Below are 24,902 nucleotides of genomic sequence, written 5' to 3' on the forward strand. Positions count from 1 at the left end.
AACAAAAAACCCTAATCTATGTCCTCACTATTTGTTATTATTTTCCGTGTTTCATTCACAAAACCAGACTAGGTAGTTTAACAATTTTGAGAATAGTTAAGAAAACTGGAAAAACTGTGCTCTAGTAAGGAAAACCCAGTAATCAATTCTTGCCAAAACCAGCAATAGTGAATTGTGAAATTCACTATACACATTGATATTTCCTTTCTTACTTACTTCCATCTTTTCCTTTTTTCCTGTTTCTTTTCCCTTTTTCACATTCTCTTCACAGGAAAGAATGAGTATGATCTTCTGGTAATTGGTGGAGGTTCTGGAGGCCTTGCTTGTGCAAAAGAAGGTTTGTGTATCTAACTGACTGAAAAAAAAAAGTTTTGTTTAAGTGGTGTTTATGGAAACTAAGTGTACTATTAGTGAGAAAGCTTTTAAAGAAACACAGTGTGCTTCAGTCCCTGTACATTAATCTTTAACTCAGCCAGCTCCATACAGTTAATCTACAGATTAGTTAACACCCTCAGGCAGGGTGATTTTGTTTGACTTCCCATTAACCTTTTAAAAAAGTACTTTTGTTATGGGAAAAATCTAATAAGCCTCTATTTTGCTGTTACTGTGAAGTACTCCGAGTGCCTCCATAGGTACTGTACTTTTTTAATGTTTCACATTAATGTGTCTTATTTGTGTGATAAAACAACAGTCCTTTCAGACTGTTTCTAAAAACTGGTTGATGGCTATAGAGAACCTTGCCCCTTTCAACTCAGTGTAACATGCTCAAAAACCCACAAGGTTCTTAAACATCTCATTTGGGGTCACATTGCGTTTTTAGGGTCAGTGGAAGCTAGAGGCTCTAGTATGGGTTATTAAGTGCCTTCTGGAGAATCTGACTCCAGAGACAGCCTGAGTCTGGCATCTTGAGTTGGACACTAAAAACCACCAGCCACCGTCTCCTGTGGTCTTTGTCTGTACTTGTGCTACTAAAAATGTTTGCTTTTGTGGTTTTTTTTCCTCCTCTAAATATCTCCTCTTGCTCTTTTTTAAAGCTGCTCAGTTTGGAAGGAAAGTGGCTGTTTTGGATTACGTGGAACCTTCTCCACAAGGTATGGAAGAGAAATGCTAGAATAATATCTGGACACGTATAGGTGATAGTAAGCTGTTGTTTCAGAGCTTTCAAACTAATTGCATGAGCAACCTGGTTCTCTGAGGAACCTAACTGCATGAAGTTACACTAACCTGAAGCACTGACTTTCTTTTTTTTTTTCTCTTTTTCTCCCAAGGAACCAAATGGGGACTTGGTGGAACTTGTGTGAATGTTGGCTGCATTCCTAAAAAGCTTATGCATCAAGCAGCCCTTTTAGGGAGTGCCCTTAAAGATGCCCAACACTATGGCTGGAATATAGCCCAACCTGTTCATCATACCTGGTAAAGTTTATTGCCCTAAGCCGCTCCTGTGTACTGCATGACAACTTTTCCCAGTTGGTGTTTGTTTAAGCACAGTTAGGGAAGTGAATTTTGCATGAAGCTTCTTAGACTGCTTGATTTATGCTTGATAATTTATGGCAAAAAGTACTGTAGAACATTCCTAATTTCTGTCTTTGAGCAGCATAATCTGAATTTATAATGTGACGACTTCATGCTTGGTTTCTTTTATTGTGATAGGTCTGTGATGGCACAAGCTGTTCAGAATTATGTGAAATCCTTGAACTGGGGACACAGAGTGCAACTACAAGACAAGTAAATAAGACTTTGAAATTCATCTTTCTTCCTGTAGTCAAGGAATTCTTCTGCTCCTTGTAGAATTGCTGAGCTGCCTTTGGAGTCTCTCATTAGAGATAGTATTTTGAGTCGTAAATCCTTTCTGCTCAGAACTGTAAGTGGCTTTGCCAGTGTCAGTGATTTTAAATGTGGGGGGTTTTTTCCCCTGGGAAATAGTGATTGAAAGGAAGCATACATGAAAGCCTTTTAACAGCATAGCAATCAGGGGTTACCCTCTTTAATCTGGAGAGGTTTTGCCTTAATATGAAGTAGTCAGTATAATTTCAATCTTCTTCACCAAAATTTGGATGTCATACAACCTCATAGATAACACTGTACTAGACCAGCTGATGGTTTGTTTTTTTAGTTAGTCTACTGTATAGAGGAGTTAAGTGGGACACAAGAATTAAGTGACTTAGGTTATGTGACAATGCTGGAAATGTTTCTGTGACTTTTTTTTTTCTTCCTTTTCTGTGCCCTCTTGCTATCCTTTCTAGCACTTCAGATATGGAAAAAAGCAGGTGATTGTATTGCAGTCCTGTTTTTTAAGTGTACATTTATGTTGCTGTTTCCTTCTAAACAGGAAGGTGAAATATTTCAACATGAAAGGGAGTTTTTCTGATCCGCACACAGTCCGTGGTTTAACAAAAGCAGGTAAAGAGGTGAGCTGCTGTGCTGACTTCTGCAATATCACTGACGTCAGACATTTCAGGTCTTCATTTGTTGGTTTTCAGGTCAGCTGGGAGCTAGACTGCACTTTTGTAGATTGCTTTAGGTATTTTGCATTGTTTGGTGAGGGAGAATTGTATTTTACACCTAGAGAAGATATTTTTGTACTTGACCATTGCCTACTGAATCCCTAACCTCTATGTGCCATGAGGATGATCAGAGGGCTGGAGCATCTCTCCTACGAGGACAGACTCAAAGAGTTGGGCCTGTTCAGTCTGGAGAAAAGAAGGCTCCGAGGTGACCTTATTGTGGCCTTCCAGTATTTGAAGGGGGCCTACAAGAATGCTGGGGAGGGACTTTTTAGGGTGTCAGGGAGTGATAGGACTAGGGGGAATGGAATGGAGCTGGAGGTGGGGAGAAAGTTCTTCACCGTGACAGTGATGAAGCCCTGGAATGGGTCGTCCAGGGAGATGGTTGAGGCCCCATCCGTGGAGGTGTTTAAGCCCAGGCTGGATGGGGCTCTGGCCAGCCTGATCTAGTGTGAGGTGTCCCTGCCCATGGCAGGGGGGTTGGAACTAGATGATCCTTGTGGTCCCTTCCAACCCTGACTGATTCTATGATTCTATGTGCAGTATGTGGTCATACTGCTTTGATAGATGCTTACAGAAATGTAAAAAGGACCAACATCTTATTATTCTGAGCATGGGATCAGTCTGAGATGTGTTCCTCCTTCAGAAGAAATGTAAGCATGATTATCTTTCCAACACAAAACTCTCTGTGGGAGACAATTACCCTGAATGCACAGCTTCAAACATGTAATAGAATGGTGAGCATTTCTGCATATTTAACAAGAGACTGAGCATGTGTTTTTAATGCCTTTTTTGAGGGTTATTAATTATGTTACTGTTAATGCCAGCTTGATAGAGCCAAAGTTTATTGGAATACATGCCTAGTGTTTGCTAAAAACCTGCTACATTTGAGGTAGCTTAACTTCAGGCCTTAGAGACAAAATTGACTTGGTGTGATCTGTGTGTTTTGTCCTAAGCAAAAATTGATTTTAGAAATCTGCCATTTGTACACAACTGTTTCTTCCAAGCAGTCATCAGAATCTTGTCCACAATAGGAACAATTACAAGCTTAATATTTAAACCAAAAACTGATAGAGAATGTGTAGGAGAAACTCTTGCATGCGTTAGTTTATATCTCTATCCCATTTTTTAATGCATTGCTCATTATTCTATCATATGAGTAGCAGATGGTAGTGGCAGCATTCCTATTTATCACTCATTTGCACAGAAAAGTCAGATAAAGAATTTCAAATCCTTGATTTCATTTTTTTGTTTGTAGACTACTGTAACTGCAGAAAATATTGTCATTGCTACTGGGGGAAGACCTAAGTATCCTACACACGTAAGTTATGCTTGCCATCTATCAGCTCCAATGGCTTTACTGGTTTGACTGGATTATAGGGAGTTTCTGGAGGATAAAGAATGTAAATATAACAGACAGATTCTTGTACTTGTGTCATGTGAAAAAAAAAATTGTTTATATAAAGCACAGGGATTTTTAAAAGAAAACACACCTAGCCACAGAAAACAATTTGCATCAGTTGACTGTGTTATTGTTGCTTAGAGCTTTGGGGTAATTCAGGTTGGAAGGGATCTCTCGCAGTCATCCGGTTCACCTCCTGCTCAAGGGAGTTGGGGTCAGCTATTGAGTACTGAGTCAGCTGTGAGGTCAGATCATGTTGCTCTCAGAATTTTGTAGCCCAGATTTTTAAAACCTCCAAAAGTGAAGTCTGGATAACACATCTGGGCAACCCCAAATATATCCCTCTTGGCCTGCTGGTTAATACTGCCTAAGAGCTGTTAGCTACTTTTGCTGCCAGGTCTTTCATCATAGATTGAAGATCTTACTTGTGTGATCATAGATTGCTGGTGCACTGGAGTATGGAATCACAAGTGATGATTTGTTCTGGTTAAAAGAATCTCCTGGGAAAACGTAAGTTACCTTTTCATGGCTTTAGCAGATTTTGGTATTCCGACTTTATGGCAAGATAAAAAGTGCTCAGAATTGCCTCTTACACAGCAGTTTTTTCTATTCTTCTGTTTTCCAACAGGTTTTGTTTTGCTATGCATCACCATCACACTACCAACCTTCATTAGTAATTAATGGGTTTTCTTCCCTCCTCCATCAATGAAATTCCTTTCTAAAATTAAATACGCGTTTTCACCATCCCGGGTAGCGTTTGCTGGAGCAGTTATAGATGGAAGTCACAAGAGGGCAGCAGAAACTTAAACGAGAGCTATACTCCCCCTACTCTTTGCTGTGGGTGGTGTGGAATTTCTCAGCAATTAGGAAAGAAACCCCAACAGAATTATATATTTTCTCAAGTGGTTGCAGTTGTGTTTACAAAAGAAAATACAATGAGACAATTGGGTTACCTTTGTTTTTTCATATGCTTTGAGAGCTATTGTTTAACTGAAGTACTAAAAAATTGGTTGTAATAGAAATACTGAAATGCCATAGTCTTTGTTTTTTTACAGCACATTGCACAGTAAGATTCTGAGTCAACACTGTACTGCAGAGCAATTTCCTGATGCAGATAATTGTGATAGGAAATGTACATTTTTTTTTAGCATGAAGGTCAGATATAACTTTTTTTCCCCTAAGCAGTTTCAGAAAGGCAATATATATATATATAAGCAAGATACTGGAAACTATAGTGCTGGTGTTTTGAAAGAAAACAGAGATGCCATTCATTGCTGTGACTTTCTAATATAAAAATGCATTATGTTAAACATGAAATAGATAAACAGAGCTTCTTGGTACAGTTTAAAAAGGCAAGTAAATTTGCAAAGTTGTTTGTAGCATATCAGTCACCTCTTGAATTTTGAGAGCATGATTTATGTAAAGAAATTGTGGTGTGGTGGGTTTTTTTTTTTAAAACAAACCAACCCCACCAACTCCACCCCACCACCCTAAACATAAGATTTATCCCTCTAAGATGTTTCTGTGAAAATGTGGCTTTTGTCCAGTTGCTGCTAATGCAAGTTGTAACAGTGTAATGTGGGAGTCTAGTGTTTATATGTTGCATTCCAGAGATTTAGTCAAAATAAGCCTGCAGGGCCTACAGTAGCATTTCTGTGCTTTATCAGGCTGTGTCCTAGCAAATGAAGGAGGGAGTTGTTAAAGGTTGGTTTCTCTTGGATTTGTTGCTGTTATAAATATTCCCAAGGTTCAGTTTAACACCTTTTGTTTTCAGTCTGAGCTGTGTTGTGCTTATTCTTTCTTTTCTCCCTCTCCAAATGTACGTATCTCAGCTACAAATGACATGCCTGGGGGTTGTAGAACTGTCAGTCCTGCAGTTATTCATAATTATATATTTTAAAAAAGGTAAACCATTAGCCAACTTAAAAGTCCCTTAGATATACAAACACTGTGAAGAAACTCTCACTGCTGAGATGAAGGGTTTTGGCAGAGTGAATTAGAAAAGATGCCTTGCAATATGTTCAGAATGAGTGAGAGATTGAGCAGGTGTGAACGAGGTTGGGTTCAGCTTTCTTAATGTTTCTATTAGACATTGACAATGCCCAGGAACCCTCTACTTTGTAGAAGAAACTGTGAATAATGTGGTGCTGATGCTACGAATGAATGCCAGCTGGCATCGAATTTTTTCATCTAATGAAACAGAACCTATGCCCAAATTACAGCTATTCTCATTTTATTCCCTGTGAATCTTCAGTAGATATTTCTATATGGGGAGCTTGTGGGTTTTTGCAGCACTTCTCAGGAGCTAAAAGAGGAGGTAATTGTCCATTCACAGATGAATCAGATGCCCTAATGCTGGAAAAATTTATTTCCCACTATGTTTGGCATTGTTTGGCAAGCATATACCCCAGGCTAGTAGATTTTAATCTCTTTAGCTCAACCTGTTTTCTGTACACCTTCAGAACTTGTATGTTTTTACTATAGGATAGATAGTTGTTATCTAGGATCTTTGTGAGAAGACGTGTTGTACTGACTCTGCAATCCCTGGGGCTTACGGAGCTGCAGCCCCCATGTCTGCACTTTCCAGAAGTTTAAAAGCATCTCTGTTAGAACTGGGAGATGATGCAGACTGGTTTAGGGCAAGTTATAAGCCACAGGCCAGTATTTCATCTACTATTTTTCCTTTGCTTTCTTAGCAGAGAAAAGACTGTATGAAGACTTATTTCTCCCTTGCAGTATTGCTTTCTTTCCTGATTCAAAAACTTTACAAAAAAACTCTGTAGCAAGTCGAAATATTATGTGGAATGCATCTCCAAGGGTTAAGATCTTGACAAATCTGCAGAACACATGAGCAGCAAAGGGATGTGCAGTCTGCCCACCAGCTGAGTGTCAGTGACTGGCCACTTGGACCCAGTTTAACCTCTGGGACAGTGACAGAACATTCTGCCTTTTGTGTACCCAGCAGGTGTAGGGAACTGAGCGTGTGGTCAAAACACAGGGGACTGCTGCAGGTATAGGGCATCTGGGGACAGGCATGGAAACTGCTGTGCTGGAGAGCATATAGACCTCCTAAATTAAGTGCTGATGGACAATTTTAGTGATATTCTTGGTTGAAAAGGAGTGAAATATGGGGAGAGATGGCAACTGTAGTTTTATTTAGGATCTAAAATGGATATATTTGCTAAATAAGTAAGTAATTCTATTAAATGGATTTTTTATAACTGTGTACACAAACTTTTGAGAACAGGAAGGGCAAATATTTAGCATTTTGAAAAATACAATGCTTAAAAAGCAGAATGAAATTTAGCACTGAATAAAATCTTATATTGGGAACTGCAATCTACTTGATGGGAAGATGATGAATTTCAAATGTGCTTAACTCTGATTGTGTTAAAGTTTTCTTAAGAAAAACTAAAAATACATTTTACTAATTCAGATATCTCCAGAAATTTTGGGATATGGTTCAGTTCTTACAAGACTGGTGAATGTTTGTGTGTCAAACATGGCACCTACTGTCTCAGAGGCAATGGTGCCAAGATGCCCTGTAAAGATGAGACATCAGCAGCAATAAGCGCTGGGGCCAAAACCTGTCAGTGTCTACTCCATGTCTTTTCAGCAAAGCATATCATAGAACACAACTGAAATTATGTGATGCTTGTGCATTTCTCTGAGGTTTTCATGGCTTTCTTCACTTGGTCTGTCAGAGTATGTGTTTAAATGTCACTTTACAGTATAAACCAAATTGCTTATGTTTTATAAGACTGTTGTTTTATTTTGTTAATAAAATAAATCCAAGTTACAGTGTTGCCTTTGTTGGAGTTGACAAGCCATGCTCTTCCTTCCCACCAAACAACATCAGATCCACTCCTGAAATCTAGAATTTTGTAGCTCCACATACTTCAGGAAAGATTTTTTTTTCCTGCAGAAAAAAAGCACACACTCATTCCACTGCTTTTATTCTTTTTCTGTTTCCATCTAACAGGTTGGTTGTTGGAGCTAGCTGTATCCTTTGCAAAAACTGTGATGATTTATGATTACAAGCAGCATAGCTGTCTTAGGAAAGTTGAGTTTTCAGAATTCCATACCCTGTAGTTGAGTGGGTACCAGAATGGTAACAGTTTTCTTGGTAGCAGCATCAAGGGAGTTAAGTCAGTTGGGGATAAATTCTAAAAATCTTAAAAACTATGAGGAAAATATTCTAAGGCTTTATAGTTTTATTCAACGCAACAAAAGCAAATGAAAGATGTTGTCTGTGTGAGGAAAAACCTGACAGCTCTAGGTAAAAAGCCCACTTGTTATGGTACCCTTTTAGATTGCATTGATACAAAGTTATTGTTGGTATTTCCTTAACTGATTTTACACCAGATGTTTCACTTGAGTGTGCTGGTTTTCTAACGGGTATTGGCTTGGACACTACAGTCATGATGAGAAGTATCCCACTTCGTGGGTTTGATCAGGTGAGAGTGGACTATACAGAATAAAAAAAAATAAAAGCAATTAGAAAAAACAATGAGAAAAGGCTGCAATGACAAAGGGTTTATATAGGGTTTGTGTAAAAGTATAACTGATTAAAGAAGCCCAATAATCCTTTTGATCTCCAGATCTGCATGAAGAGTATGTTAAAGGTGATTGCGAATCCTCTGTCCCTGTGAGATTTGATGCTAATATTACTTTGAAGGAATAGTTCCTACAATTCTCTTAAAACAGTGGAAGAGTTCCTGGGGTTTCACTTTTTCTTTGAAGTTTTCAACAGGTTTTTTTTCCTCAGGAAAATAACTTTGAAAAATGACTCAAGATTGAAGACTCTGTCATCTTAATCACCTGAAAATAGTGTTTTCAGAATGGGAAAGCGTGCATGTCAATTTAATATTGCTGATATCATGAATTAGGATTATTGGGTTTTTTTAATGTTTAATTGCAATAGTGCAAAACATTTACATGCCAAAGCTGATGAAAGAAGGCTAGAACTATGAGCTGGGTTTTAAGTTCTTTTTACATACATTGTGTAGGAAAATTATTTTCATGTGTAGCAGCATTTTTGAGCTGTTAGAAGCAGCAGTGACAAGTACCACTGCAGGTAGTGTCAGCTTCTGGTTACATGCCAGCTGCTTCCACTTTGAAGTGGCTTCCTTAAAAGTAGTGGTGTGTGTACCAGAGCTTGCAAAATACTGTATAAAAGTGTGTCTTCAGATTTGCAGTGACTGAAGAAATCTACACCTGTAGCAGCATGAGATCTGAGCAAGCTGGGAATAGTATTAAGAGTGTGTATGTGTGGCACTTCACAGAACACTCACAGTAGGGCTTTCTCTGAGAACTTGATCCTTTGTAGGCAGGAAAAGCACAATGGACATTTCAAAGTTAAGAAAATATTAATGGAGATAATTATGTTCAGTCTGTAGCCACATTGGATCTGATGGAAACTAGCTAGTGAGCTGTCACGTTTCTGAAGAGATAAAACCCATGTATTAGTTAATACCAACTTTGAAACCAAAGTTTTGTAAGCTGAGAGTTTGCACATAGTTGTTCTGTGTGAGTGGTTTTGTGATAGTGTCTTTTGTGTTGTTCTTTGACAAAGTGCAACCTGAATCACTGCAGTCAAGAACAATGACACCTTTGGATAAACCTATCAGTGTGACATTTCACAGCATGTCTGTGGTGTGCATTGTTTGAAACGAGCTCTTTGGACAAAAGCATTATTTCCTTTTTGTATTAGAACTTCCCAGGAAAGCTTAGTGATTCATAGGCCTTGCAGAGAAATGACAGGTGTCATGGCAAAAGGAAATTATTTTTCTTCCTTAGCTTTATGTAAGTATTTAATTCTCAACAAGCTGCCAGAAAATGGTAATTATGGGAATGTTAAATTGCTTTAAGATGCTATTTCTGTATAAGCAACAAATTATTTAACAGCATGTGTTTTGTTCTTCTACTGTTACACTTTTTTTTTCCAACAACTTGGATATTTATATGTTGCAGGTCGTAGTGGCTCAGTAAATTACCATGTTGATAATGCATAGTCACCAAGTGCTCAAGAACGTTTGCAATGCACAGTGTAATTACTGGATTTTCATTAAGACACCTGAAAGAGGATTTCATATTTCAAAAGTCATATATCTAAGAATGAACAATTATTTTATATCCCCTACTCAACAGCAAATGGCATCTTTAGTAACTGAGCACATGGAATCTTACGGCACAAAATTTTTGAAGAGATGTTCCCCAACCAAAGTTGAAAAATTGGAGAGCAACAGATTGCAAGTCACCTGGAAAAATACTGACCTGGGCACAGAAGAAACTGATTCCTTTGACACAGTGATATGGGCAGTAGGTAAACTTGATTAATGTTTATTTTCAATGCTTGCCGTTCTGCAAATCCTCTCATGTTATGTAGGGACAAACAGACCCCCTCTTTTTTGTTAAATATTTAGTGACCTGAATGTTGGTAGTTTTAAAATTGTTTTCTTTCACACATGACTTACTCTAAAAAAACATATGAAATCTACAGTGAATAGAGAAAAAGTCTGTGGTAACTACTTTTACATGAGCTGCAATAAATGGGAGACAGTTTAGTGTTCCTCACACCTACTAGAGAGTGAAAGCATGGATTCTAGCGACCTCTCTGGTGCAGGTAGTGTTCTCTAAATCCATACACTTGACCTTCAAGAAGGTGGTTTCCTCTAGGAATGTTTCTAAGCTGTGCTGCTTCAGTTTGTTGTTTCACCCATCATCAAATTTGAAGAAAGAAGTAACTGCTCCTGAAAATCTGAGCTTATTGCAGGGGACCCTGAGCTTTTGGAAATCTGCTTAGGAACTATCATATATCTCAGGCTCCTTGAAACAGACATTTGATGCCTAAGTCAGAGTAAATCAGTTTCAAAGAATTTTGTGATAAATGGGTATGGGCATAATCACCAGAGATGGGAATTAAATCTGTTTGTTCCCTCCTTTGAGTCAAACACTACTTCTTGTGAGGATTAACACACAAAATGCTCTAATGTACAAGGCTCCAGCCCACAGAAACAAAAGTACGCTCTGCATTGCCTCGCTAAAGCTGCTTGCTTCTTGTTGTTAGCCCTTAGTTCTTATATTGGTTCAGATGGATAGCAAGCCTGCCAGAATAGGAGAATTCTTGTCTTCTGTGCTTATAAAGCTTTGTGAATATCTGGAATTCTAGATAAATAGTGGATGGCTGCAGCTAGTAGTGATACTTTGCAAGATCATATCTGGCGAACAAAGGCTTGAATTTAGTGCCCATGAAATCTGTTTTGATGCAGAAAAGCTATCAGTTTTACTAGCAGATTTAGCAATTCTTTTGCTTCATTTTTATGCTATTCTTTTCATCTGACACAACTGGTTTAGAGTAGGGGGGAAGTATTACTCTCTGATTTGTTGATAAAGTTAAATTCTTGTGGTCATAGAATAGATTCATTGCAGGAAATGGGAACAAATCATTTACAGCATTTTGGATTTTGCCCATTGGACTAACTCTGTTGTCTTGTCCTGTTGTTCTTTTCCCCTAGCTAAGTCAGCTTTGTATCTTCCCAATACCCCAAGCAGAATGCAGATTTTTGTTGTTACAAACATTTTCTTTTGTTTGCCATGATCACTGTTCTCTAAGAAGTGCAGTGGGCTTCTATAAGTTATGGCAACAGTCTGTAATGATGGGGTGTGCTCAGAAGAACCAATCAAAGGCACTAGTGCTTGCCAAGAGAAAAAAAAGGTCATGCTCTGCAGAGACGTGACAATCCTGAACACTGTAGCATAATATTCATGAAGTGAGATGAAAATGTTTCCAAGAAGTGGGTTTCTCTCAATTCCATATTTGATTGTTCTCAAGCTTCCTAGTAAAAGTGCAGTGAGGTGGAGTCACACCTGTGAGATGTCAAGTCAATTTGTTTTCTTTTGTCAAAGATGGGAAAAAAAGAGCTATTAAATTGAAATAAGAAGAAAAAAATACCTTGGATTAGTGGTAGTTATAATGGAATAAGATTGCATGATATACTATTGCAACTCACTTGTAATGTGACTCTGCTCACTATTTTTGATAGAGAGGAACTGCATGTAATTATTTTTGTCATGGATTTGAGTTACAATCCATACTTAAAAACTGCAAAATGAATAGTTTGAGGGGGTGGGGGTTTGACCTTTTTTTTTCCCCTTTTTTAGTGTTCAGATTGGCACTCCACCCTTAAGGATTAAACACATTAACAGTTAAAGCTAGTTAATTGATGTGCAGTCCACATGATTCATTGTTTTGCTCTGTATCAACACACCCACACCAGGTGTCTCAGATAATAGGCTGGGAAACTTAGTAGTGGTGAGGATTTCCTGTCTGCAGATGTGCCAGTTACAATACTGATTGAAGAAAGTCAGCTTGTAGAGTTAAAAAGCAGCAGCTATTGTTAACTAATTGTAGCCTGAATTACAGCAGATATTTCCTTCACTTTTGTAAGTAGAGTGAGGAATTTTTGTAGGATTTTGAGTAATGTTAGACATACCTATTGGCAGTAGGGCATAATTTGAGTTTTGCAAGCTGCAGTATTATCTCTTAATGAAGAAGCTTTTGGGGGAGGAAAAAAAACACCAAGCAACAAACCTGCTATACTATTTCTATGAACAGTTTTGGTTATCTCTTGGAATATCTTCTGATGGTATGGGCAAGGCTATAAAAGCAGGCACAATGCTCTCTTTGCTCTTCTAGCAGCTTTTTTTAACCAGTCAAAATATTTGGGGTTAAAAAAACTGTTTGATAACTTTTAATGGAATTTAAAGGTTTCAATCCAAAGCTTTTGTAGGTAGCCATTGTGGACCTGTGTTGTTTGCTGAGTGACTATATGGCTATCAGTGAAACAGCTCTTTCTAAACCTTTATTCAGTTCTGCCTGTCTAGTCCAGTAATGTCTTCCTGTCTTTCACTAGTGCTCTGTCATCTACTTTTGTGAAGATTCTTCTGAAACAATAAGCTTTTGAGATTATTTTTTTTCTTCAATATGAAACCAATGGACTTTTAATACTAGACATAAAAATCTATTTCAGCACTAAGGTGCTGTTTTGAGTTGATCACTGATGGTTAGTCTTTACCTGAATGGTGGCTTAAATAAATTTTTAAATGGTGGAAAATACTCCAAAGTAATTTCATTAAATCAGTAGAATTACTGTGACATTTTCTACAGAATGCAGGTTCTGTTCACCCATAAATGTCTGAGATTCAAGTTCACTTAGAAGACTTCAATTCTCACATGAGGATTAAAGACCTCACTTAGAACTGGCTGTGTACTAATTTTTGAGACTGCAGAGCTGTCCTTTAAGGGTGCACAAAATCTTTGGTTAAAGCAATCTTAGTGTGGGAGAATGAATGTGAAGGTGAACTGTAGCTTTCTTCTCAGAAGACGTTTCCAGCCTGCTGTATGTCATACAGGACTGAAAACAACAAAAAAAGAACTGCTAAAAAGTTTGCCCCATACTGTAAAGTTTTCATTTGGTTTCATGACAATTGGAGTTGCTTCTTTGTGCTGTTATTTGGGTAGGACCAAAGCAAAACATTCCCAGATGTAGAGTGGTTGGTGATGGCCAGGTGTTTACTGATTGCACTGTCTGCTAGTAGCTTTCTGCTGAGATGGCTTCTCTGTGTATTAAGTATTACTAGTCAATGCTACAGGACACAGTAGAGCTTAGCAAACTTGGCAAAGAACCAGTTGCAACCCTAGCACTGACTGTTTTTCAGATTGTTGCAAGCATGCTGAAAGTTTTCAGTAATGACTGAAATGTTCAAAAATGTCCTTGTAAAATAAGTGTACACAGCCATCAATGTGGCAAGGGTCCTGAACTTTTTAACCTTGGTTAATCTTAGTTTGGTCAATATGTTCTTGTAATCTGAATGTTACTTACATTGAACTGATCTTTATTAGTCATCATCAGCTGGCTGTATTTTAGTGAACACCCTGTGGGTTTTGAGGAGGGATGTGAATGAGAAAAGATCTTGAAGCTAATTTGAGGAGTGTCAGGGGCCCAAAACAAGATGAGAGAGAGTTCCAAGACTGGGAACACAAATGAGGTTTTGATTAAGGTCAAATTGAGATCAGAATGGATAAAGTTATGAAGTACTGTGTCAAAATACCAGTGTATAGGTAGGAAGTGTAGAAGACTATCTGGCTCATGTTTTGTGCTAGAAGAACCATCCTGTCCACTTGCAGTGTCCTCACAGCAGCCATCTGCAGCGTCATGCCTGATCATAAAATGCCTGGTTGGCTCTAGTTTGGATGTTTCAAATGATGGAGAGTAAACAGACATTCCAGCTTTGTGGTTATGAAACTGCAGAAGACCCATTATAAAATTCTGCTGTCAGCTGCACCTTTATCACCTTGGGAAATCTTATGTTATGCAAGAGAGTGCTGTCACTCATTTGCTGTTCCTACTTACTTGACTATGCCTTTTCCTGTGGTTTCTTCTTAGTTCAGCTGTTTCAGTCTCCCATATTGAAGGTCCTGCACCTGAAGGTCACAGCAGCCTGATTTCCTTCACCTTTGTCAGGTGTGATTTGCAAGGCCCCTTAGCAGACAGAGGGACAGAAATGCAAAATCACAGCATAAGCAACCTAGCAGCCTCTTGCTTCTCTCTGTAGCTAAGGTTAGGAAACCACATAAAATATTATTTGTACAGATCAGAAAACTGTTTGTCCTTGTAAAGTTAAAAGCCAATGGGTGCAGGCCCTGTAAGCAGAGATCTGAGGGGTTTTCACATCTAAACTGTTACTGTGTTAAAGATGAGCTTATGATGTGATATTAAAAGTGCAAGAGGCAAGCAAGCATTTTAAAGGTCAGATTTGAATTACTGCTTTTCCTCTAGATGTCTGGCATGATATCTTGCTGTTCTGAATAACAACTAAATCTAGTCTTGTATCTTACTCAATCATACACTCCTTGTTCTGTGGCAGTTTCAGGGCACTGGACATTTTAAAGCTAAAAGCATGTGTACTGGCTTTAGGGGAAGCAGGGAAGAGAGGCAGCCATCTCTGTGTTGTGTCCCTGGTAGGATTTGATACAGTTTTGTATTGCCCTCTGAATCTTAGAAATAAGATGTAAACTCATACTGGCTTGAAGCTGTAAATGGCAAAGGCTTAGGAGTTAGAGGTGCGAAACAAGTGTCTTTTTGATTTCGTGTTTCTCAGAAATGGTGAGAACTGATTCTGTAATACAAGTAAAAGAATGTTGGGAAATAGCAGAATTTCCTGAATTTGACATTAAAGCTTACCAAGACACCTTGGATAATCATGAACCTAAATTACTGAATTTGAGGTAAAGCAAGATCAGTAACTGTAATTCTGGTTTATGGAGGGAAGCCAGCATGGGGCTGAAGGCCAATAAAACTTCAGGTTTTTAAAGTTTTGGGTTTGCTTTCAGAAATAACATTTAGGCAAGAAAAGTTGAGAGAGAAACTTCACTGTGAGTAGCAACACATTTTCTGTAAGTCAGCTATTAATACCAAGCAGTGCACATGTTAAAATAGACTGGAATGGAAAGGTTAAGTGTTATCCTGCAGATTTGATAAACTCAGCTGTTGTTGTCACAGGTCTTTAAATTACTCTATTGACAATTTTTCTTTTTTTCCTCTTTCAGTGCCTGCCATTGCGTGCTAAGCCTTCTCTTGGCTCTGCCTGGCAGGAAAAAGGGGAAACTAGAAAACCCCATTAGTTGTCCATTTGCAGAATATCCAGGCTTTACTCTCAATACACAAAGAAATACAACGGTAGGAAGTTGTTTCACATCCGAGCCTAGATAAGGTCCTGGAGGTTTATTATTTTTGTTGCCTGATAGCATCAGGACTGGGGAGCAGGGGGCAGAGAAGGAACAGCAGATCAACATCCCATGGGGACAACAGAAGGGAAGACAGACAGATAGCCAAGTGCCGACAGCTTCAGTCAGTACTCCCAGAGGAAGTGTTGGTTTCACCAGATGAAATTAATACACAGAAGTCTTTACAGAGGCATTCAGATGTGACATTGTTTGGGGGGCCTGGCTATATGGCAGATGTATAAAGCACTGAATCATATGTTTACATATAATTAGGTCTGTATTGACAAGCCAGGTTTTCCTTTTGTTTAATAATTTCCTACATTAACATCAAAGAGCTTGTTTTTGTAATGAAAACACATTTCCCTTTTTGCTTTGCTTTGCTATAGCTGTTTATTAACATCAAACAAAATCATGACTCACTCAAGGGAGGCGTATAGATGTACACATTCATTTAGAGCCTTTAAGAATGGATACAATGTTATAAAACTTCCTCAATTTGGATAGATTCAGGTAGTAATTTCCATGTGATCTTACGTGAACCTACGAATCTGGGGAGTACCTTATCATTTCACTATGCTTATTACCCTTCAAATATATCCTATCCAATTTTGCAAATGTAAGATTCCCAATTCTGGGTCAGGAATTTGTTTGATACTCTATAGAAAGTACAGTGTAATGTTATCAAGACTTTGGTGGTCTAAGTGGTAACTCTGTACAGAAAACACCACAAAAATATTTTTAACAAGATGAGATGGATTTTAAATCATTAGAAGGAGAAGCTGTCATAAAATCTAGCCTTGGTAGATATTTCCTCATTGGTTTTTAAATCCATTTAACATAGTGTTTCTAAACTCTACAGAAACAGCTCAAATTCGGAATCTGAGCTAAATAACAGCATTAAGGACTTGAGAACTAACGGGTAAACTTTTTCATTCAAGCAAGGGTACCAAAGAAAACTTTAAGTGCATCAGATAACAAGAAGAGAGGACTTCAGGAATGGTTAGTGTTGAACACAATAATTTTTTATCCACAAGTATTCACAGGCTGTTTGTTAGTAGTGAGTGCCATTCAGTTAATAGTTACTGGAAATTTTCAGTGTAGTTGATTAGTTCTGTTAGACCTAGATTCATGCCACATCAGGAAACTGAACTTACAGTGTGCAATAAATATTAAACCAAGTGGGGTTTGCATTTCATTTTTTTCAGTGGGTGTTGTTCTGCACATTTTTTAAAGGATAACTTCCTCTGAGAGAGTCTGATCAAAGGCAATAGTAGTAGAGCTCATTTCACAACAAAATTCATATCCATATCTTCTACCCTCACAGCTTTTTTGGTGTAAGGTTTGTCATGTTTCTACTTGGACTGTCAAATAGCACAAAGTTCTTAGAAACCCACAGTGGAGGATGCCAGCTTTTTAGATGAGCATTGCTGAAGTTTCTCAATAGTTCTTTCTTTAATTTCCATTTTTTTTACCTTAAGGCCGAGCTCCTGACACTAAAACTCTCAATTTGGATGCAGTTGGAGTGAAAACTAATGGTGAAACTGGAAAGATCATTGTTGATGCCAATGAAGCTACTTCTGTTCCTCACATTTATGCAATTGGAGACATAACAGAGGTACTGAGTCTACATAAACTATTTTACAATAACAGGAAGCCAACTTTGTTCCTGACTAATAACTAGTCCCCAGATGTCGTCACGCTTTAGCATATAGCTTGGTGTTTTGCTCTTTTTCATTTTGCAGAGCTGTGGTGTTTATGCCAGCCACCTGGGTCAGTAATTTCCTTCACATGAATCTTGTGAAGTATCTCAGCATTAGAGATTATTACTGATATTTATCAGGGGATGCTTCATTGGTCAGAGACTAATAATAATATTTTTATCACTTCAGTTATCTTTCTAATAATGTTTTTATCACTTATACTGTCTGTGAGTGCTGAGTGAAAGCAGATCTTAATCTTCTGCAGTTGCAAACACTTACTAGGAATGACCACATCAAGTTTTGTAATTCTGTTTTTTTGTGGTTTGGGGTTTAATTGAAACTAGCCACAAGACAGCATTTCAGCTCCCTGACACAAAATGCTTCTGACAAAAGTGTCTTCCTTTGAAATAAGAAAATGTAATTGCTGCAAGTACTAAATGCAGTTGACTTTTGTTCATGAGATGTGAATAATTATGCCAGGTGAACATGAGGTGGGTGTTTCATTGTTTTGCCACTTTGTTTGTTTGTTTGTTTTGTTACAACTTGAACAAAATAATCTACTTATTGTAGGTGCAAAGCCAGAATTCTGTGGCCTTAGTCTAGTCCTGTTGATAATCTGCAGTTCTCTATGACGAGAATGTCTCATCTTGATCAAAGTGCACTCAAATACTTTCAATCCCTCAATTTTCAGTTTACAGAACAACTCGGAGTCTATGTACTGTAAATTGGGTATCTTCAAGTCTTTTGTCTTCTTAAAACAAAAAAGTTTGTCTGCATTCTCAGCTGTGCAGTTACAAAGGGATTTTTTTATCAGCTATCTGCTGTTCCTGAAGAATTTGGGCAATGTGTAGAATACAGAGACTGAGCATTGCAAGGTACAGAATTCTTTCACCTGTTACTGAGTTTAATGTAACTGAGCACATGCCTTGCTATCAAGATCGGTTTTGATAGAGTGAAGGCATCCATTTAAAAAGTCTGGTAAATATGAATAGCAATAGCCAAACACTATAGATAGGATAATTTGAGAGACCTTTAAAAGGTTTCTTATTCTCCCATGTTTAAAGCCTCTTAAAGGCCTTTCAGGTTTGTAAACTGTACAGGTGCTCTATGTTTTTGAAAGGATCCAACAGGTCTTGGGAATAGCCTTGCAGATTTCTGACTGGACTCTGTCACTGCCAGAGATACTGAAATCTCATAAATCTACTGACCATTCCTGACCTCTTCCCCTCTGTGAGATGTGTTTCTTCCTGTCTATCTCTATCTTCACGCAAATGACTTGCCACTTCCTTTGAAAGTGTGTTAAAACTCTTTCCTCCTCAACTATTTTTCTTTTTTTTTTTTTTCCCCTAACTCTCACATCTTCTCTGTCCTGTCCAGTCACTCTGAGCTTTGGGATTACACACAGTTCCTCTCCTTCCTTCTCACTTCACGTACAGGTTCACTCTGTATTTGTTGCTTCTTGCTCTGGAATATTTCCTGAAGTCCTCTTTTTGCTCACAATGACCTCCTACTCCTGCTCGTCCCCAATACTTGCCTTGGTTGGGCCTCCTCTTTCCCAAACTTTAACATTCATCCAAGAAGGTTGCTAGAGGCAAAGCTGGTAGGCCCTTAGATTCTGTTGCTCATTTTGCTGCCAGTCTGCAGCATCATTTTAGGCAAGACATTTCCTTTTAGGTGCTTTTTGTCTTCTGCCCTTTGAGGATTTAGTTAAGTAAGAAAGTTGGAGGCAGGATGCTCTCCTCTTTCCTACTCTGGATCTAAAAAATCAGGTCTTCATTTACCTGCCATTTTCATTTTGTTGTTAAAATTTTGATTTCCTCTTCCTGCTTTTTTCCTTATTAATGCAGATTTTTGACTCAAGTTGCTCAATAGACACTTGTAAATGGAAGTGTTAAAAACAGCAACACAGTTTTATACTGTGTCCATGTGCAACTGGAGGAAAAACTGATTAAATCAGTGCTGTGTAGAAATATTTTCTCAAGATTTATCTGCATATGGGCTCAATATAGTTAAATCACGATATAGTACTCATGCCCTTAGAGAGTTTAAAGAAAGAAGGAATCATTGACACTATCTTGTCTGACTCCAATACAAGATGAGCCATGTAATTCCACTTGCTAAGCAATGAAGTTTGCTTTATTTGAATGCTTAAATTAATTTTCTCTTTTTTAAAAGCAGAATTAATTGAGATGATAAATTTCATTGACATGGGAACTGGCAGCAAAAGAAAATTCTGTGTTGGTGCTCATCTCAAAGGATAAACACAGAAGAATCAAGTGCATCCAGCTAAGAAACACAAAGCTGTAGAGCTTAGGGTGCGATACTTTCTGGGTGAGACCTACCAAAAGAGCACAGGGAGGAGACTCTTGTTTGCTGAGGTTGGACTCGATGATCCTCGAGGTCTCTTCCAACCTTGGTGATACTGTAAATGTGCATCAGTGATTCTTCATAAGAATAAGATTCTATTTTATTTTTCTCCAGTGTTCCTGCTCAGGATTTTTCTTTGCTCTGTTCTATCTTTGTCAGAGTCTCTTTGCTACCACAAAATGCTTCTTCTCATACCTCCTTCGTTTACCAGGCTGCACTGAGTGGATACTAAATTGCAACCAAATAGCTCGAACTACTTTTTTATTGTTGTTGGTTTAAAATTCAGTGTCCTGGCTGGAAGGGGAGTGAGAGAGGGCCAGGGAGGGTTTCCTGATACGTTCAAAATGACTGTTTTCATTTGGGAGTCATACTCAGCTGGCAGAAATGGGAAACTATGTGCATGGGTGTCTTGTTGCACCCTTGTATGGCAAATGGAATCTTAATGTTATCTAAGTTGTTCATTTGGAAAAAAGTGAGGGGAAAAGCCCTCCCAGTCAGTCTGTTTGTCTGTCCTCAAGGGAGGTTTTTCAAGCTTTGGCAAAATACTTTCAACTGACAAGTGAAATTAAATTTATGTGTTTTCATCTTCTGAATTAAGGACAAGGAAGATCAAGCAGGAATTTTACTTCAAATTTTTATGCAGTGCTGATGTAAACTCTCTGTGTTAAAATTCTTCCTCCAATAGCATTCTTGTTGAAAAGCATGGCATACACTTATAACGAACTTCTCTCAGGAGGAGGTTTATTATATGGTTGTGCTGCTATACAGCTGTCATATTTCAAAGGGTGTTCTAACAAAGATATGTAGAGAAGGTGGAATGTGCAGTATGTTGCTTTGAATAGAAATAAGACCAAAAAGAATTGTGTTAGAACAAATACGCATTACATCAAAGCTTTTTAAACTCTCTTAGGAGCCATCTCCTTCAAATATCTAATACATTGGAGGATTCTTAGGAACAATTCATACCCATAATAATCAGCAGAGTAGTTCTACACATGACTGAAAAGTGAATGTTCATTTCAAATATTCACCAGGGCAGGTCTTTATGTCATTATTTATGAGAAATTTGGCTTTATCTGCATGGATGCTTTAGTAATTAGTTGGGTTTTATGGAATGTATGGCAGTGCTTTCGCAATTTTTATCTCTCGTTCCAATCTTCTATTCATTTCTGGAATGCCAAAACAACATCTGTATTTCCTGCTACAGAAATGATTGACAGCCATGTTTCAGGCAAGTGTGTGTAAGAAAAAGCAAATGGCAAATTTCATCTGGTAAATGGCATTTACAGACTTGAAAGTCAAAATGTTAGATTTGGAAAACCATGACTTGATGAATCTTAGGGGGTAAAAAAGAGATAAACTTGCAGCTTTGTGATTTGTCATGAGCTGTAGGGGGAAAGGTTGGTTTTCATTAACAGTAAGAACTGTAGTTTCTGTTACTGAGTTAGACCTAATGTTTGAGGGTTTTTTTGCAATGGAAGTTTTAACTTAAGGGGTTATTAGCTCAGGTAAAAGCATAAATGGATGTTAATATGCAGCTAATTGATACAGGACGTGTACTGAAGTACATGATAAATAATACCACCTTCAGAATCTCTCCAGCAACACAGAGGAAAAGTAAGCTGGGAAAGAAGAATGAATTCCAGTAAATGCTAAAAACTTCAGGGTCATGGAAAAAAAAAAGGTTTGAAAAACCTGAACATGGGTGGTAGGGAATCCTTATTGTATTTTCTACTGAAAACTAGTTTTGAGAATTCAGTGCAAGTACCTCCAACTGGGACTTTGAAGGACTGTGACAAGTGTATCTCGATAGGAGCTGTGTGAATCAAAACTTCACACATTTTATAAAGTGTTCTGTGTTGTCTCACAGAAGCGTGTTTCAGTTACAGCTCTATGACTTCATTCCTTCTAGATTGGTGACCTTTTTCCTCAACTTGGACAAGCATCTTGATAATATGCCTTGGACAAACTCTTAAGTAACTTTTTTTACTAGATTTATGAAGTTTGTTAGCTCTTATTAACTTCCATGGACTGTTCTTCCTCAGACTTCAAGAAAATTCCTTTGAAAATGCCTTCCTTTAATTTGCAGAAACTTCCAGTTTCCTTAAAACTAGCACTGGAGTTCTGATGCTGCATTGGTATTGTGCCAGCACTTAAAATTAGGGTTCTGGCACTCTGCATGGTCCTGTTTGGATATAAAAAGTACCTAGGACTCATGGCTTTAACTGGAGCATGTCCTGGTCATATCCTGCTATCATCCCATTTCTCACTTGCAGGAAGTTAGCATTTGCCAAAAGCAATCTTTTTCAGGGCCCTCTTTAATACCAGAGTCTGAGACAAGGACCAACTCAACCGATAGCCTTCAGTGCTAGCAAAATAGTGTTCCACATCTCCAGTCTTAAGACCAACGTAGGAAGTCAGTACAGTGCCTACAGATAGCTAAGTTTGTGTCTGGTCTGTAAAATTGTGATGGACAACTTTTTTTAAAAGGTCTGATATTATAAAAGCACTGCTGCTTTATTAGGCTTTTCCTGCTTTAAAAAGACCTTCTGAAAACTGTCTTGATGACTTGATATGAAAAGAAAGGGAGAAGTAAATTAATTCCATGTGAATATCATCTGCTTTTCAAGAGGTGACACAATAAGACACATGATTTTGACACATTCCTGGTGTTTGTTCCTTGCTTTTAAGACAGATACTAAACTCAAAGACTTAAAAGCATGTTTGGACAGAAATTATTACTGCCTTGTCTCCTTGGAGCCCTGGCTACTAGGCTGGAATTCCAAAGATTTGGCTTTCCTCTGACCATTGTCCCGGGGGAAATCCTTGGAAGCCACATCTCTCTTAAAGCAAAACTTTGTGCTTTCTTCTTAGGGCCGTCCTGAGTTAACACCCACAGCAATCGCTGCAGGAAAACTGCTGGCTCAGCGGCTTTTTGGCAAGTCATCAGAACTGATGGACTATGACAATGTGAGTTATGTCTTTTTTCAGTAATAAACCCCAAATCATATGGGTTTGGGGTTTTGTTTGTTTGTTTTCTGGGTGTTTTTTTGTGTTTGATGTTTGTTGGGGGGGTTGTGTTTTTGGTTTGGTTTTCCTTTTTTCGTTCTTTTTCTGAAGGGAATGGCATTTTGTCATCTGGAATCCAGCTTTGACAGTGACCAAAGTAGATGTGTGAGATAGTTACACTTCTCAGACATGCAAAAATCTCCTGTATCTGCTGTGCAGCTGTTTCGTATGGTTCAATGGTAACACCTTCTATTTCCTTGCAAGCAGGTACCTACTACAGTTTTCACGCCTTTGGAATATGGTTGTGTTGGACTGTCAGAAGAAGCAGCTGTGCAATGTTATGGATCAGATAATATTGAGGTATGAAAGCATTTTGAATTTTATATGGTGTCAGAGTTGCACTATGAAAAGACAGAAGTTTCGCTGTTGTGTCAAGTAAAATTTTTGGTCCACAAAATACTGTGTTTGCAGTATGGGAGTTGGCGTCTTCAGAGTAAGCAGCAGCTCAATGGAAACTGTTACCTAGTGGACTTGAAATTATCCTTAGGGTGTGACAGCTTTGAAATAGCTGCTGTTCTAGGAAGTTACATTGTGCAGCATCATTTAATTAACATTCATGTTCCTTTGAATTCTGAGAATTGATGGTCAAGTTCTGCAGTCTACATGTTTGGGATGTCCCCAGAATTATTCACAGAAACTGGCAAGTGTGAACTTACAGAACTGGCATCTGTAAGTCTAAAATGTCATGATATAATATACCTGGGCATTGCATATTGAGGAAAAAATCTTTTATATGTTCACACCCAGTCCTCTCATATGATGAATGAATTCATAATCACTAGATCATAAGAAAAAATTCAGACAAGTCACCCTTGCAGAGATCTGTTGTGCTACCTTGATTCACTCATCAAAAAGCCTGTCAGCATATGACTCAGTAATCTGTGGAAATGCCAAACACACTACCTCATGTCCAGTCAGTTAATTTTATTGGTCTTTTGTGCTTTTGAAATACAGTTTATACTCCTGATAGTACTGCTAGTATCATCTAGAATTATATAAATTACTGTAAGAAAATGTTTCTCAGCTGATTAACGTAGACAATTATATGTGTGGTTAAAAAATGCTGTTATTGTGTATATATTGGAACCCAAGTTCAGCTTGGTGTCTTAGGCAAAATCATGAATGAAAAAATAAGCATTTACTATTCAGAATGCAAAAACTACATTTTGGATTGTCTTGTGTGTGTGTATATATATATAGTGTATATACATTATTATAGGGATGGATTTCATTATTTTCACTAAATAAGGTATTAAACTTTTGAGAGAGGCTCAGAGAGGCAAAACATTTTTATTTTGGTGCACTGGTGTGAATAACATGATTATTTGTGATGGGTTTTTTCCAGTTTTGCTTTTAATGATTCTCTAAGACAGCTTTGTGCTAAATTCTTGCTGTCATTTCCCTGTTTTCTTTCTAAAATAATGAACATATTATAAATAAATCAATTTTTGCAAAGTCCTTATAAATGTGTAGTAATAGTAGTCACCATAATACAAAAGAGCAGTTTTGGACATAATGCTACTTGGTGTAACACAAAATGTTGTTGTTTTCCCTACCAGGTCTACCACGCATATTATAAACCTTTGGAGTTTACAGTGGCTGAAAGAGATGCAACTCAATGCTATATGAAAGTGAGTGTTGTGAGTTTCTATCTTGGTTCTAACTTAAAACAAAAAATATGATGCAGCCAGTTTTAAGGAGGGCTGTTTGGCAAAAAAAATAAAAATCACAAGATTAATGAGCTGGTTTCTTGGTGACAGGGTTCTTTCTGTAGTGTAACTCCAAATATTTAATACTCATTATGTATCCCATTGCATCCTGAAATTGCTTTACAGATATTAGCATTTTTCAGAGCTGACATTCTGCTGATTGATACCATCTTTGTACTGCTCTTAAGGTCCTAGGAAATATTCCAAATGCTATAGAAATTAATCTCTGCTTCCCCTAGCAAAGTTCTTAACTAGTTATACGTAATATTTGAGTTGCCATCTCTTGGGGACAGTGTGCTGCCTTCAGAAAAATCAACCATAAGCCTTAGAAAACTAAAGCACTCATGAAAATAAAAACCTCCT

At 37.9% G+C, this 24,902-nt stretch overlaps 1 protein-coding gene across 1 annotated transcript in view; it reads left to right on the top strand.

Annotated features, from left to right (window-relative positions):
- Positions 1-24,902, top strand: part of TXNRD2 (thioredoxin reductase 2) — a 29,697-nt gene that overhangs the window by 1,015 nt on the left and 3,780 nt on the right. Inside the window, exons 2-15 of the mRNA XM_054172841.1 lie at positions 272-337; positions 1,035-1,091; positions 1,269-1,413; positions 1,651-1,725; positions 2,330-2,408; positions 3,763-3,825; positions 4,346-4,416; positions 7,889-7,908; positions 8,272-8,363; positions 10,057-10,231; positions 17,173-17,309; positions 22,636-22,731; positions 23,038-23,130; positions 24,390-24,461. Coding sequence (XP_054028816.1) covers positions 272-337; positions 1,035-1,091; positions 1,269-1,413; positions 1,651-1,725; positions 2,330-2,408; positions 3,763-3,825; positions 4,346-4,416; positions 7,889-7,908; positions 8,272-8,363; positions 10,057-10,231; positions 17,173-17,309; positions 22,636-22,731; positions 23,038-23,130; positions 24,390-24,461 — 1,241 coding nt within the window. The remainder of the gene's footprint in view (positions 1-271; positions 338-1,034; positions 1,092-1,268; positions 1,414-1,650; positions 1,726-2,329; positions 2,409-3,762; positions 3,826-4,345; positions 4,417-7,888; positions 7,909-8,271; positions 8,364-10,056; positions 10,232-17,172; positions 17,310-22,635; positions 22,732-23,037; positions 23,131-24,389; positions 24,462-24,902) is intronic.

Source organism: Dryobates pubescens, chromosome 25 (genome assembly GCF_014839835.1).
Source record: "Dryobates pubescens isolate bDryPub1 chromosome 25, bDryPub1.pri, whole genome shotgun sequence".
NCBI classification, from domain to species: domain Eukaryota; kingdom Metazoa; phylum Chordata; class Aves; order Piciformes; family Picidae; genus Dryobates; species Dryobates pubescens.